Source organism: Garra rufa, chromosome 9 (assembly GCF_049309525.1).
Source record: "Garra rufa chromosome 9, GarRuf1.0, whole genome shotgun sequence".
Taxonomy (NCBI): domain Eukaryota; kingdom Metazoa; phylum Chordata; class Actinopteri; order Cypriniformes; family Cyprinidae; genus Garra; species Garra rufa.
In genome coordinates, this window is record NC_133369.1 from 26,082,724 (window position 1) to 26,099,772 (window position 17,049).

Genomic DNA, 17,049 nt, shown 5'->3' on the forward strand with positions numbered 1-17,049 from the left:
ATGTGCTGATCAGCATCTTTATGCTAGGTTCAAAAGTATCTAAAATTGTCACCATCGAAACAGTCACCACCAAAACATTTGGTCATGTTTCGGTAGTGACATCTTTGGTTTTTGAGTATTATCCCATAAAATTGTCACTGCTGTAACAGTCAAGACCAAAACATGTCATCACTGTTTCGTTAGTGACAAAAGGAAACACATAATCCTTTATTTGGGTGAAATAAACAAAATTTTAGTACAGTTATACACATTTTTAAAATTCTAGTATGTTTTAGTTATGGAAGCCCATTTCCACCACTGAATGAAAAATAAAAAAGGTAATTGCGACTTTTAATCTCACAATTCTGACTTTTTTCTTGCAATTGCTAGTTTACATCTTGCAATTCTGACTTTTTTTTCTCAGAACTATGAGATATAACCTCACAATTGTGAGTTATAAAGTCAGAATTGTTAGATATAAAGTCAGAATTGGGAGAAATAGTCACAATTCTGCCTTTTTTTCTCACAATTGCGAGTTTGTATCTAGCAATTTTGACTTTTTTTCTGAGAATTGTAAGATAAAACTTGCGATTGCGAAGTCCATTCCTGAGGGGGGAAAAAAGACTGATATGTTTATATCATGCAATTCTGACTTTATAACTTACAACTCTGATTTTTTTTACTTGCAATTTCGAGTTTGTATCACGCAATTCTGAGAAAAATAGTCAGAATTGTGAGATAACAAGTGGCAATAACCTTTAAAAAAAATGTATTCAGTGGCGGAAACAAGCATTACTGTCACTACCAAAAATGTGCACTTACAACTGAAACATGGGATGTTTTGTCAAAAACAAAGTATACTAAATTATCAACTAAGATGTTATGAATGTATTTGGTTCAATGTAGATTCAAACTAGGAAATCCTCAACTTTGAAATCAGTATGATCAACTTTTTGCCCTTTATAAAGAAAAATTGGATTCAAAATAAAACACATCTCATAAATTACACTTGAAATATTGTTAAAAACGTAACTGTTATTGATTTACCTCTGAAAAAATCTTAATAGGTCAAAATAACACTTCTAATTAAATTATTATTACTGTTTCGGTAGTGACAAATTTGGGGAGAGGACAAATATTCCAAAACTTTCTGAAAACACAATATGAGAATTAATTGCACAATTACTAGAAATGTGTACCTTGGATATTTTACAATTTGCACATACAATTTTTCAGGAATTTTTTTTCCCCCAACTCTGACTTCTGTAGAATAGCCCATAGTTACTTAAATTTTTATTGTTTCTCAAAAACTTCTATACTTGTGCCTCTATAGTGCTTTTGTGGTGTTTTTGTCTTAAATGGAGTCCCTTTTCACTATGAAATGATGTTATATGGCAAAAGCTGTGTAACATTAACAAGTTTCACCAAAAATAACAGCGTACAGTTTGAAATGACATAAGGGTGAGTAAATGATGGCAGAACTGTCATTATTTGAGCTATAACTCAAAGCCTCAGCCCAGTGTCAAAACATTCTAGGAGGTGATTAGCACAGACTAGGTGACCCAGTTAGAAGAACAGAAGGAGATGGAAAGCTTGGGCATCTTTCTACCACACACACACACACACACACACACACACACACACACACACACTCTCTAAACGAGTGCCACAGAGTGTAAGAATGATTCTGTTAAGTTGAATAATACATGAGTCTATTAATAGCTGAAACACATATAGTCTCTGAAAAGAACATGACTTCATATTTCTGCTCCACCTACTGCTGATATCTTCTCACAAGCCTCTAAGCTTTAGCACATATGACTAATCGTAAAATTACCCCAGCAGGCTCCGATGACCAGCCGCTGGTGTGGTGCGGGGTTGGGGATGGCTCCGTTGTCATGAATGAGTGCGGGGTCAAAGGTCACGCCATCCACGTAGAGTGTGACCGAGGGGAACTGCACACTGAGGGACAGGTGATGCCACTCGCTGTCACACACCTGCCACATGCAGATGTATTACATTTATATCATTCAAAACATGTTTAAAACCGTTTCTGTTAAAGACTGTGTGATAGGATGAAATATTTGCTGTCATGGTTAGTTTACCTGCTCCAGTTTCCAAAGGAACTTGACGGGTCTGGCGGCGGACACATCCGGCCAATAGAAGAGAGAGAGACGACAGCCATGTACCGATAAAGAGTAGTGAGAGTACGAGTCATCTGGAAATGAGACCACAAAACTGCTTAGTAGAGCAGAACAAATTGAGTTCTTAAAGGGACAGTTCACTCAAAAATGAAAATTCTGTCATTAATTATTCTTCCAAATGTCATTCCAAACCCATCTTCAAAACACAAATTAAATTATTTTTGATTAAATCCGAGAGCTTTCTGACCCTGCATAGACAGCTATGCAACTGACACGTTCAAGGCCCAGAAAGGCAGTAAAGATATTGATAATATAGTCCATGTGACATCAGTGGTTCAACTTTAATTTTATGAAGCTACAAGAATACTTTTCGTGCACGAAGAAAACAAAAATAACAACTTTATTAAACAATTTCTTCTCTTCCATGTCAGTCTTCGCCACGAGTTCATGAGAGTACCAAGATGCAACTTTACAATGCTGTCTATGCAGTGTCAGAAAGCTCTCAGATTTCATCAAAAATATCTTAATTTGTGTTTTGAAAATGAACAGGTTTTACAGGTTTGGAACGATATGTGGGTGAATAATCAATGACTGAATTTTTGTTTTTGGGTGAACTAAAACGAAATGGTCAAAAATGCTTACCTGGCAAATCTGGCATTTTGACAAATTACATTAATAATTTATGCATTAGGAATATATTAGAATACACTGTTTGTATTATTTTTACATTAATGATTACGTTGCTTATTTTATTAAAAAAAAAACTTTAAGACTACATTCCATTATTTAATTTTTTTTTTTGCATTTATATTAACACATACACTACTGTTCAAAAGTTTGGGGTTAATAAAATATATTAAGATATTTAAAATAAATTAATACTTTTATTCAGCAAAGATGGATTAAATTGAGCAAAAATAACAAAAAAGACATTTATAATGTTCATAATATAAAAAAATATATATTTTAAACAAATGTATTTCTTTTCAACTTTGTAATTATCAAAGAATCCTAAAAATGGATTACAGTTACACAAAAATATTAAGCATTACAACTGTTTTTATAATATTAATAAATGTTTTTAAACAGCAAATCAGCATATTAGAATGATTTCTGAATGATCATGTGACACTGAAGATTAGAGTAATAAACACTAAAAATTCAAATTCATTTTAAAACAAGTTAAAATAGTAAACATAATTTATTGTAAACTGTACTAAAATTAAACAATATTACTGTTTTTACTTTATTTTTGATGATATAAATGCAGCCCTAGTGAGCATAAGTTCAAAAACATACAAAAACGTACCAACCCCAAACTTAACTTTTTTAAATGAGAGTGTGTTCAGCAACATATTATCTATTCTGTATTGAATTTTACTCGAAACTGGTATTGAAATGTCACTTCAATTTTAGTATGCCGATAATGCCAGCACAGACTGACCATTCTTTACAGTGCTGCAGATAATAGTCTCCTCCTCTTTACGGGTTCCCCTCGCCTGATTGGCTGGTGGCTGAATGCTGGCCCCTCCTCTTCGCATCCACAGCTGCAGGGTGAAGTGGTCACCGGATACTGCTGAAGCAACTGAATCAGGCACTACAGCAACATGGGTGGAGCCATTGAAGGAGAAGACCAGAGATGAATCAGAAGACGGTAGAGTCGGCAACGCTGCGGTCCAATTGGTTGCAGGAGATGGAGGTGGAAGGAGGTCAACTTCACCCCTCACAGCGCCTGAAAACAGATGCCAGAGTTACTAACAGCTTGCACCAGCGCAAACCATCTTTTGGCATTAAAATAGTACTGTCAGAACTTACTAAAGACGTGCAGTGAAGAATTAGCGCTGAAAAGGTGTGGACAGTTATTTTTGCACCTGACCTTATTGAATATGCATTTGTAGGAGTTTCCTTTTCATACGCAAAATTTATAGGAGGAGAGTATTAAAATGAATCCCGCATTGCATTTTACTAAAGTTTGCGCTCAACAAATTACTGGTATTTGCACCATTATTTAACACCCAAAAAAAGCATGTGGTAGATTACGCTGGTCATTAATGTGCACACTGTCAGTAAATCACACAGAATTTTTCCCTCCCATCTGTGCTTTTATGGAATTGCCCTGTTTAGTATATCCGGCCCTAAAAGCCAAAACATTGATTGATAATGATTTAAAGCATTGATATTGATTTAAAAACAGGGCAGCAAGTGTCAGCAAGATCGGACTATAGAATTATTGAGCACAGCCTAATTTGAAGAGATTTTCATCCTGCAGCTAAAGAGAATGGAATGATTTGGGCCATTTTCCCATCTGCTCCAAATGAGATAAACAGTTGGGCAGCAGAGACCGCAACAGATAAACTACAAGTCCTCAGTTTCCGTTCTCTAATCATCTCTAATCCAAATGAATGAGGATCAAATGCAAACTGTAGATAATTTATCAAAGAAATGAAAAAATCAAGAATCGTCACCATTAATATACGTACCACAGAGTCTGCGCACAGATCGATCGGAGTAGCTGTCCCTGTCACAGCCCTTCCCAATATGACCCGTTTGAAGCTCAACAGTAGCCTGGATGTTCCAGACCGTCTCCTCGCATGTTTCCAAGTGCAGATTCGGGAAGAGAGGGATGCTGCCAGAACCAGGAGTGTACTCAATGCGCTTTGTCCATCCTGTAATTCAAATACACACACATATGTGACCCTGGACCACAAAACCAGTCATAAACCAGTCACAATTTTTGAAATTGAGATTTACACATTATCTGAAAGCTGAATAAACAAGTTATGATTAAGCATTGATGTATGGTTTGTTAGGATAGCACAATATTTGGCCGAGATACAACTATTTGAAAATCTGGAATCTGAGGGTGCAAAAATCTAAATATTGGGAAATCACCTTTAAATGTGTCCAAATGAAACAGCATTTAGCATCTTAGCAATGCATTTAACAACATCTTCATGGAACATGATCTTTACCTAATATCCTAATTTGTGATGATTTTTGGCATTAAAAAAAAATCAATAATTCTGACCTATACAATGTATTTTTGACTATTGTTACAAATACACCTGTGCTACTTAAGACTGGTTTTGCATTCCAGGTCACAAATAATCATTTACAGTGTCCTCCACTAATATTGGCACCTTTGGTAAATATGAGCAAAGGTGGATGTGAAAATAAATCTGCATAATTTATCCTTTTGATCTTTCATTCAAAAAATTCACAAAATTCTAACCTGTCGTTGAAGTAAAACAATAGAACCTGGGGGTGAAATCTCATTATGAAATAAATGTTTTTCTCTAGTTCACGTTGGCCACTATTATTGGCACCCAATTATTGCAACGTCCTTTTCCCAAAATAACAGTTCTGAGTTTTCTCCAACACTGTCTAATGAGTTTGAAGAACACCTGACAAGAGATCAGAGACCAATCCTTCAAACAGAATCTCTCTAGATTATCCAGAATCTCTCTCTTCCCAGCTTCATGTTGGTGCTTCTTCTCTTTAGTTTCTATTCAGGCTTCAGATCAGGGAACTGGGACGGCCATGGTAGAAGCTTCATTCTCTGCTCAGTGACACAATTTTTGTGTTGATTTTGATGTTTGTTTTGGATCATCGTCCTGCTGGAAGATGCAACCATGGCCCATTATAAGATTTCAAACAGAGGCAGTCAGGTTTTGATTTTTTATCTGCTGGTATTTGATAGAATTCATGAAGCCATGTAACTAAACAAGATGTCCAGGACCTCCGGCAGAGAAATAGATCCACAACATTAAAGACCTAGCAGTATTTTTAACCATGGACATGGGGTACTTTTTATCCCTGTCTGCACCAAAACCATCTGGAAAGTTAGCTGCCAAAAAGCTCATTTTTAGTTTCATCTGACCATAGAAGCCAGTCCTGTTTGAGGTTCCAATCATGTCTGACAAGTGAATATGCTGGAGTTTGTTTTGGGGTGAGCCAGGAGGATTTTTTCTTGAAACCCTCTGGAACATTATGTGCTGATGTAGGGGCTGTTTGATCATTTTATTTTAGGCTTTCTGACCCCAAGACTCAACAATTCTCTGCAATTCTCCAACTGTGATCCTTGGAGAGTCTTTGGCCACTCAAACTCTCCTCCTTATCGTGCATTTGGATGATATAGACACACGTCCTCTTCTAGGCAGATTTGTAACATCTTTTTTGTGAAGCTCAACAAACTTTTTTTTTTACTTCTTGTGATGGATGATTAAGGGAATTAAGGGAATTTGGCTTTTGTATTCCTCATATTTATAATCCTGTGAAACAGAAAGTCATGACTGGACAATTTTATACTCCTAGCCACCCTGGTGTGCTAATTTTTTTTTTTTATATTAATGGGAATATACTTTAGAGATATTTTACTTAGACAAATTTTTAGGGGTGCCAATAATTGTGGCCAACGTGAACTAGAGAAAAACATTTATTTCATAATGAGATACCCCCCTATTTTCCATAGTTTTACTTCAATGAAAGGTTAGAATTTTGTACATTTTTCGAATGAAAGAGCTAAAGGATAAACAATGCAGATTTATTTTCACAGTCACCTTTGGTCATAAATACTAAAGGTACAAATATTAGTGGAGGGCACTGTAAAATAGCATGTAACGTAAAAACGTCAGTGTTTGATTTTGTTGAATTCACAGTCACATTTTTATAAAAAAGCAAATAATGTTTTTTTTTCATCAGCAGAAATCAATACAATTAAACGTAACAAATTAATGCATTTAATAAATCATTAAAAATACAATTTAATAAGTAAATGAAAAATAACAATAATAAACTGTAAAAATAATTACCAATCCAGCCTGGCTTGCAGGAAGGTTTGACTGTGACTATGACCTGAGCATCAGCCTGAGCTCGATTCTTCCCACAGTCAAACGCTGTCACCCAGAAACTGTGGACACGCTGGCGTTTGGAGTCCAGTGGCTCAGTGTTCTTTATGTTTCCTGAATTTGTAAGAGATAGAGAGAAGTTTATACACTTACCAGCCAGTTTATTAAGTACACCTGACCTGTTCACCTGCTCATTAATGCAAAAATCTAATCTCCAATTGTGACCTGTGCTGACAAAATGAGTCAGAATGAGTACATTTTCAAAAATTAGTTCTTTTTATTTTTATTTTCAATTTCAATTTTATTTGACTTCTTGGAATTGGACAAAAATGACTGAGCTATAGGCATTTGAAGGCGATAGAGTGAGCAGAGCTGATTTTGAGAAAAATCATGTAAGGCATAACAGATTATGTTTGTGTGAATCTCGCCAAGACATATTTCACAATAATGTACAGTGTAGGGAGATTGCATGCTCACAGAGAGGCATGTCTTACGCACACTCTTTGCAAATGTCAGTCAGCGTGATTTTTTTCTTTCATTAGCATGGGTTTAAAAATCATATTTTTACTGGTTTTACTTGTCATCAAGAATTCAATTTGAATTTTTACAAAGCTAAAATGCTGCGCTTAGCAACAATAGACTTAGAACTTGTGGTGAAAAGCAGCAGTAGTCGTCGAAGTGAGAAGAGAAAAAGATACTCTTTTTAGAAAATTTACAAATAAAGACCATTTTAGATGTTTAATTACTATTTGGAACATTGGGATAGCTAGAAAAGTGCTACATTTTTCACTTCTTTTGCCTGTAGCTCAAAATTAGACTGTGCGCATTCCGACTCATTTTGCCAGCACAGCTCACAACTACATGGCAGCAACTCATGGCAATACATTTCATTTCATAGTAGTTCACTTTCAGAACAAAGATTTACAGATAATGTACTCACCCCCTTTTCATCCAAAATGTTCATGTCTTTCTTTCTTCAGTCGTAAGGAAATCATGTTTTTTGAGGAATGTTTTCCAGGATTTCTCTCCATATAATGGACTTTTATGGTCCCCTCGAGTTTGAACATCCAAAATGCAGCTTCAAAGGCAGATCAAAAATGATCACAGCTGAGGAAAGAAGGGTCTTATCTAGCAAAACGATTTTTTTTTTTATTACAATTTATATACTTTTTAACCTCAGATGCTCATCTTGTCTAGCTCTGTGTGTACTCTGTGTAGAAATTAAAAAGTATATAAATTGTAGATGTTTTTAGAAAATAACTGATCGTTTCACTAGATAAGACCCTTCTTTCTTGGCTGGGATCATTTAGAGCCCTTTAAAGCTTGCATTTTGGAAGTTCAAACTCGGGGGCACCATTGAAGTCCATAATATGGAGAGAAATCCTGAAATGTTTTCCTCAAAAAACATAATTTCTTTACGACTGAAGAAAGAAAGACATGAACATCTTGGATGACAAGGGGGTGAGTAAATTATTTGTAAATTTTTGTTCTGAAAGTGAACTACTCCTTTAAGTGACGTTAAACAAGACATGGTTGTTGGTGCACAAGAATATTTCAGAAACTGCTGATCTACTTCACAAACAACCATCTCTAGGGTTTACAGAGAATGGTCAGAAAAAGAGAAAATATCCAGTGAGTGGCAGCTCTGTGGGCAAAAATGCCTTGTTTATGCCAGAGGTCAGAAGAGAATGGCCAGACTGGTTCAAGCTGAGAGAAAGGCAACAGTAACTCCAATAACCATGTAGAAGAGCATCTCTGAACGCACAACATGTCGAATCTTGAAAAAGGTGGGCTTCAGAAGCAGAAGACCACCGAGTGCCACTCCTGTCAGTTAAGAACAGGAAACTGAGGCTACAATTTGCACAGGCTCACCAAAATTAGACAGTAGAAGGCTGGAAAAAAGGTTTCCTAGTCAGATGATTCAAATTTGGATGGTAGGGCAGAATTTGGTGTAAACAACATGAAAGCATGGATCCATCCTGTCTTATATCAAAGGTTCAGGTTGTTGTTGGTGGTGTAATAGTGTGGGGGATATTTTCTTGCCACACTTTGGGCCTTTTAGTACCAATTGAGCATCATTTATATTCCACAGCCTACCTCAGTATTGTACCATCTTCATTCTTTTATGACCACAGTGTACCATCTTGTGATCGCTACTTGCAGCACGATAACAAGCCATGTCACAAATCTCAAACTGGTTTCTTGAACATGATAGTTGAGTTCACTATACTCAAACAGCCTCCACAGTCACTAGATTTCATTCCAATAGAGCACCACTGGAATGTGTTGGAATGGGAGAGTCACATCATGTATGTGCATTCGACAAATCTGCACCAACTGCATGATGCTCTCATGTCAGTACGGACTAAAATCTCTGAGGATGTTTCCAGCACATTGCTGAATCTATGGCATGAAAAATAAAGGTGGTTTTGAAGACAAAAGGGTCTAACCCGGTATCTAATAAAGCGGCCGGTGGGTATATATCCGGCAAAATAAATACAGAAAATGCTAAAAGATTTGAAAGCCAGAAGCTTTGGTGAAACAGACTCAGAGTGGAAATAATAAAGCAGGTTTAATACTGCTAGGGACAGGGAGAATATGATAAAGAAAACAAAAGCAGCTCAAAATGAGAAATGCGAGAAAAAAAACAAACAAAGCAATGAAAGATGACAGGGACGGGTGAAGGCCAACAGTGGACTGAAGAGAGAGAGAGAGAGAGAGAGAGGGAGAGAGAGAGAGTAAAAGAACGATATTGAAGTGGCACAATAAATAAAAGGATATTCACACAGCGGTGTCTGGTTCAGCCTGACCCAAATTACGAAAGCAAACCACACACACTACAGCACTACAGCATAAAAATCTGCAAAGTCATGGCTAAAAAGAGGACCTCGCTCCTGTGTGCGCCATCCTTATTGTATCTTTCTCCTTTGTTTCAGTTTCTTTCCATTGGCCAGTCCCTTCTTCGTCAGCATTTGTCATGTTACAAAATGTCGGCTATTGATCGCTTCCCCCTCGATCTGTCAATGGGTGCTCAGATCTGCATTGAATGATCAGGAAGGGTGACTAGCCCTCCATCTCACTGCAGCAACTGGACTGCCCTAAAAACTAGCTAAACATTGGCATTCTGCCTCATTTTTGAATTATTTGAAATCACTACAATGATTAAAGCAGTGATGATCTTCACAAGAATTATTATAATATTATATATTACAATAATAATATTAGGGGGGGTGAATGTAACAGTAGTTTTGAGCCATTTTAAAATCCTAAAAATAATTATATTAATTCACTAATATCATCACTTTAATAATATTATACTTTTAATATTGCTTTAATATTGGTTTTGACTTTCATATGGGCATTTACATTATAACTTGTTTAATTAAGAGATTTTTTTAGTTCACCTAAAAATTTTAATTCTGTCATCATTTAGTGACACCTGAACACTAAAGACTGACTACGTGGGGAAAAAAATATCTTCTTTTATGTTCCACAGAAGAGTGAAGGTCATACAGGTTTGGTATGACATGAAGGTAAATTATACAGCTTTTTCAAACCTTTAGATGCTTTTTAATAAAATATCTTTCTAGATGAATAAAAATCCATCCTTGAGTTACATACTTCAGTAAAATAATGTTCATTATGCGCTTTAAAGATGTAATTTTTCTATTCAGTCATACAGTTTTTCATTTCATAACTAGAGTTAAATTCCATCCAAACTTACAATCTTGATTAAATCTTTTATGGAAGCTTCTGGCAACAGGGTACACCTTTCAATCATGTTAAATTTTTATCAGCAACATGAAGATTAAAAAGATAGAGTTCAAAAAGAGTTCAAAAACATCAAAACCTTACACTCCAGATTAAAATCTAGAACAGTGCTGAACATGATTTTTTTTATTATTATTTTATTTTATTTAAATAAAACTTTAAACTGATAATTATGGCATCTCTGATTTATATATCAATTTGAATATATGAAATTTTATATTTTTATGCATCAAAGCTGAATAAATAAGCTTTCTATTGATGTATGGTTAGTAAGGATATGACAATATTTGTTGAGATATAACTATTTGAAAATCTGGAATCTGAGGGTGCAAAAAAAAAAATCGAAATATTAAGAAAATCGCCTTTAAAGTTGTCCAAATTAAGTTCTTAGCAATGCATATTACTAATCATAAATTAAGTTTTGATATATTTACGCCAGGATATTTCGAAAACATCTTCATGGAACATGATCTTTACTTAATATCCTAATGATTTTTTGGCATAGAAGAAAAATCTATAATTTTGACCTATAAAATGTATTGTTGGCTATTGCTACAAATACACCTACTTACATCTGGTTTCGTGGGTAAAATATTACATATTACAATCACAAATTTTTAAGTGTCATCACCTGTCCCCAGTCACCTCAACATCAGGGTAAAAAATGAATGAGAACTTTTGTCAAAATACCACAAAAATGAAATAAAATGCCACATAAATAAAACAAAAATGCCCCTGCACAATTAAACAATGTATTACGGTTGTCTCGATTGAAATGAAATGTGAACATTTGTGGAATTACATTTAGATTCGTTCACACTGCATCAGATTTTTTATGCAGCCTTGAGCCTTATAACCAATCAAATGCGTTTCTGATAAACTTAGGAATGCATTGGCCAATCAGAAGCGCTTAGATTAATCAGCGTTAAAAATGCTACAAATTGATTAGGGCTTGATGAGTGTTCATTTCGTAGCTTCAGTGATTATAACAGGGGTTTTTGCATAACTTGTGCTAGACTAGGCTATAGTCTTGGTTTTTATATTATATTTTTTTTCTAAATCGATAATCATTTAATTTAATAATCATCATTATAATATAAAGAGCAATAATCTACAATAATGATTTTTGTCATAATATTGCAGCCCTGTGAGGTCCTGATTTTACAGTTTTAAACAGTCTATTGTTACTGACAGCAGTTTAAAAATACTGATTAAAGTAATTGGATAAATTCAAGTATTTGATATTAAGGACAATATAGTATGGTGATTATAATAAGGTGATTATGAAAATTCCCCTCAAAAATGTAAAAAATACTTCTACAAATCAATTCCAGAGGACAAATATTGCCCCTTCGGAAAAGTTAATTTCTATCCCTGCCCTGATATCCCTGTATCCCTGATAAAAAGTGTACTGTGTGTCTGTATTTTATCAATGCTGGCAGTTGTAGTTCTCACCATCGTTGTCAATGGTGAAAGGGACATTGGGCGTGATGATATCATAGAAGCAGATCTGGCTGTACTGAGGTGAGCAGTCGGCATCAACGGCTTCCACTCGCACAATGCGATCAAACAGACGACCCTCGGGCACCGACGCCTCGTACCGACGCTCCACGAAGACAGGAGAGAACTCGTTCACGTCGTTTACACGTACATGCACGGTTGCCCTGGGAAGAGTGGGTTAAGAGTGTAAGAATGCAATGTGTGTTGCATTCATTTTAGGGAATTTCCATCTGCATAGGCGAAATCTCTTACTTGTGAGACTTCTTGCTGTTGGTCCCGTCAGGACCTTCACCGCAGTCATACGCCTGGATGGTGAAGCTGTGCTCCTTCTGGCTTTCACAGTCCAGAGGCTCCTTGGAGCGAACCAGACCTTCTCCAGTGGAGCGATCCAACACCACTGCCTCAAACTGTGCCGAACCCGAACCACCTGGTCCGTTATGAACCCTAAACCCACAGATCTCCCCTGAAGAGAGAAAAGTACATCTGCAGTGACTACATTTGAATAAAATATATTTTGTGTTTGACAACCTTTGTACAAATCCTAATTTTAAGTGCCATTTAATACACAAGTAAAAAAAAAAAAATCAGTCAAATGAAGTGAAAAGGACTGCTGAGTACTCTTCTGGAAGCAAACACTTGTCTGCGTTCAGGAAGTGCTGTCACACATGACACGGCGCTGTGAATGTTAGCTCAGCCTGCGGAGGGGGGAGGCCTGTCAGCCTTAATCCCTGTGTAATTCGTGTAATTTGTGTAAACATAACATGTAATTACTTACCGCAGTACTAAACTAGCTACTAGAGGCTCCAAAGTTGCCCCCCGTCCCTTTAAAATAACCCTTATACCAAACCTTTAACTAGACCCTGTCAATTGGAAATACACTAGTGATATTAAATACACAATTAGTGTGTCCTTTTCACACTTGAGGCATAAGAGCTTATATTTACTGACTAAAATGCAATCACATTTATCACTGTTCACTGAATTTTCACCAGGCATTCAATCAGGAATTTCGCATGAGGGTGAAAGATCTTGGATTTCATCCAAAAATATCTTTATTTGTGTTGGGAAGATGAACGAAGGTCTTACAGGTTTGGAATGACATGAGGGTGAGTAATTAACAACAGAATTTTCATTTTTGGTGATCTATTCTTTTAACAAACCAAGCAGCTTTCTGTTGTTCAGTGCTGCAAATTAGCAGGACTAACTGAACCTGATGCGAAATCTGCTTTGCGAAATCTTTAGTCCTAACTGTGTGGATTCCTATTGAAATGGTGAATGTGACTGCACCTTAACACATAAAGGTGCGACATTATCAGCATCTTTACCTGCGTAGTGCAGTGGTGCGTCTTTATCCAGGGCGAACAGAGGTGGGTTGAGGAGGACAGTGTTGTCGTTTTCCATGACGATCCCTTGGTACTCCGTCTCGATCCATGGTTTGTGTTTATTGGCTGAGAAAGAAGAATCACAAAAGCAAGGAACAGGCGTGAGAGCCACAGGAACAATCTGTGATTCAGAAAAAAAACAGCTTTTGTTTTTTCGACAAGGCTATTTATAACACGCCGTTATGAAGGTGAGTGAGCAGAGGTTCAAAGACGAACACAAGCAGTCCAAGCCGAAGAAATTTGCAACAAATAAAAAAAGTTGTACTCAAATACGTTAGTAGCAGATGGTGCAATGGTTCGGCCAGCTGTACGTATGCATAACACTTGCACATTAAGTTACAAACATACCCATATGGGGATCGACCGAAAGTGTGTGATGGACACACACACACACATAACATAACACACTCACACACGGCATGCCACGCCTCGCTGCTTTGCAGAGTAATTAGGTGTAGAGATGTTTGGCCTGATTGCACACTGTGAGGTATATTGCGCCTATCACTCAAATGCAGACAGGTAGCTCTCTTAAAATGCTCGGAGAAAGACCAAACCATGCAAACCTGCATTAAACACCCTGAAAATGAGAAATCTTCCACAATAAGGCTGGCCCACTGGCCTGGGGTCTTTCTGGCTGGTGCTGCATTGCCACTGGAATTTTACATTCATTATCTTGTACATTCAATTTTTATGCCCCGCAAAAACATTCGGATTTCTGTGAAGTATTTTTGCATCGATGCTACAAATTCTGCCGATAATGTTAGCTGGCTAACAGGAGGTTTTGTCAAATTTGTAGAAAATTACTTTTACTACAATTCTGTCATTAATTACTCACCCTCATGTTGTTCCAAACCTGAGATTCATTCACATTTCTAACACAAATTAAGATATTTTTGATGAAATCCGAGAGCTTTCTGACCCTGCATAGACAGCAATGTAACTGCAAATGTTCCCAAGACATCAGTGGTTCAACCGTAATTTCGCGAAGCTACGAGAATACACACACTTACGTCGTGGTATCCTCGATAATGGTGACTTGTGCACCAGGTCCTTACAACCTTTCTGGGCCTTAGAACAAATTTCAGTTGCATTGCTGTTTATGCAGGGTCAGAAAGCTCTCGGATTTAATTAAAAATACCTTAATTTGTGTTCTACAGATGAACGAAGGTCATATGGGTTTGTAACGTCATGAAGGTGAGTAATTAATGACAGAATTTTCATTTTTGGGTGAACTATTCCTTTAAAAACATTAGTACGTGTTGGTATGGGCAAACTAATCATATTGTGCATTGTGTGTCATTGTTTTCCAGTGTGCTTGTATTAATAGAGTTACAATAAAGTTGTATAATTTCAAGATTATTGTATTTTTGTAATATACTTTATACTGTTCAAATGTTTGGGGCTATTAAGATTTAAAAAAAAAATTGTAAAAATAAATATTTTAAACTGATTGCAAGTGACTGTAAAAAGTTTTACATGTAAACAAAAATTTGACTTTATTTGTAATAAATGCTGCTTTTAAATCAAATTTTATTCAAAGAATTCTAAAAAATCTGTTTCCAAAAACAATATTAAGCATTTTAATATTTTCTGATGAATCATGCAACACTGAAGACTGGTTGCCATCACAGCAATGAATTACATTTTAAAATATATTCAAATAGAAAAATGTTCTCTTACATTTTATTAATATTTTCACAACACTACAGTTTTTCTGCAGCCTTGGATACTTCTTTCAAATTGGATACTTATTTCAAACATTTAAGTGGTAGTATATAATTATATTAAATATCAGTATTAATGTAAAAAACGATTTAATTAATTTTATTTTAAAAGAAAATACTCCAATTCCAAAATGAACATTTCTTGATAATTTACTCACCCCCATGTCATCCAAGATATTCATGTCTTTCTTTTTTGCAGTCGCAAAGAAATTAATTTTGAGGAAAACATTCCAGGATTTTTCTCTGTATAATGGACTTCAGTGGTGCTCAACGGATTGAAGGTTAAAAATGCAGTTTCAATGCAGCTTCAAATGGCTCTAAATGACCCCAGCCAAGGAATAAGGGTCTTATCTAGCGAATTGCCCGGTCATTTTCTTAAAAAAAAAAAAAATCACGTATACATTTTTTAACCACAAATGCTCATCTCTGTGATGTGCACTCTGGTTCAAGACAGTTAGGGTATATTGAAAAACTCCCATCTCATTTTCTCCTTCAACTTCAAAATCATCCTACATAGCTGTTCGCACGTTCACTTTGTAAACACCGATGTAGGACGATTTTGAAGTTAAAGGAGAAAATGAGATGGGAGTATTTCGACATACCCTAACTGTATTAAACCAGAGTGCAAAGTATACGCATGTGCATCGCAGAGCTAGACAAGACGAGCATTTGAGGTTAAAAGGTTTTTTTTTTTAAGAAAACAACTGATCATTTTGCTAGATAAGACCCTGCTTTCTTGGCTTGGATCGTGTAGAGCCCTTTAAAGCTGTACTGAATGATCCTTCAATACGTTTAAGCACCATTTAAGTCCACTATATGGAGAAAAATCCCGTAATGTATTCCTCAAAAAACTTAACTTTTTTGCGACTGAAGAAAGAAATACATGAACATCTAGGATGACATGGGAGTGAGTAAATGATAAAATAAAGGATTTTTTTAAATAAAAAAACAGCCATGTTTATATCAAATATGTATAGCTAAAAAATAAAAATCAGTCAATGTTTTGCAGTGGTGCCTGACTTATTACTACTAAACAGTGCACTGACCACTAACTCAATGCGCCAGTCTCACATGAGAGGATTTTTCATGTACGGCTACATGCTGTCCACCTCGCTCTCATATTTCAAGTCTGTCTTTTTTTGCCATTTATCCATCTATCTCTCTCTCTAACACCCACCCACGCCCGCGTTCCTCCCTCTCATCCGTCACTCAGCCATATAACATTAATCTGAGCATCAGACCACTGGATTACTCTTCGGATTACGGGCCGAGAGACAACGCTGTGCATCTCACTGCATTTATCACACGTGCCGCTTTCACACACTGACCACAGCATTCTGAACGACTCTGTCAACATCTGTGACAGCGCAACGCATGTGTGCGAACACACGGAAAAGCGTTAGCTGTAAATGAAGAAATACATCATCTCCGGTTTCCCACGTGGCTAAAAATAGCAGAGACGAGAATAGATAAGCTTTCACCCTTTTCTTCAAGGACAAAAGTCGACCTCTCACTCCCCCTTTCTTTCTCACAGAGCATCCTTTACGTCCCCTGCCAAATTTTGCTCTCTCCATCCAGTTAGTTCGCTGATATCTTCCTACGATCTCACTTTCTTCATCATGTTGTCTCTTCCCATGTCACCTTGAGGTGCGGCCCACCTTTTGTTGTCATTCACACAGGATTTCATACTTAACACCCGTAA

The 17,049-nt window shown here is 36.4% G+C and overlaps 1 protein-coding gene across 1 annotated transcript in view; it reads right to left on the bottom strand.

Annotated features, from left to right (window-relative positions):
- Positions 1 to 17,049, bottom strand: part of clstn3 (calsyntenin 3) — a 34,610-nt gene that overhangs the window by 16,252 nt on the left and 1,309 nt on the right. The window contains exons 3-10 of the mRNA XM_073847280.1: positions 13,567 to 13,689; positions 12,494 to 12,704; positions 12,197 to 12,405; positions 6,935 to 7,084; positions 4,604 to 4,789; positions 3,568 to 3,855; positions 2,085 to 2,197; positions 1,817 to 1,976 (exon numbers count right to left, since the gene is read on the bottom strand). Coding sequence (XP_073703381.1) covers positions 1,817 to 1,976; positions 2,085 to 2,197; positions 3,568 to 3,855; positions 4,604 to 4,789; positions 6,935 to 7,084; positions 12,197 to 12,405; positions 12,494 to 12,704; positions 13,567 to 13,689 — 1,440 coding nt within the window. The remainder of the gene's footprint in view (positions 1 to 1,816; positions 1,977 to 2,084; positions 2,198 to 3,567; positions 3,856 to 4,603; positions 4,790 to 6,934; positions 7,085 to 12,196; positions 12,406 to 12,493; positions 12,705 to 13,566; positions 13,690 to 17,049) is intronic.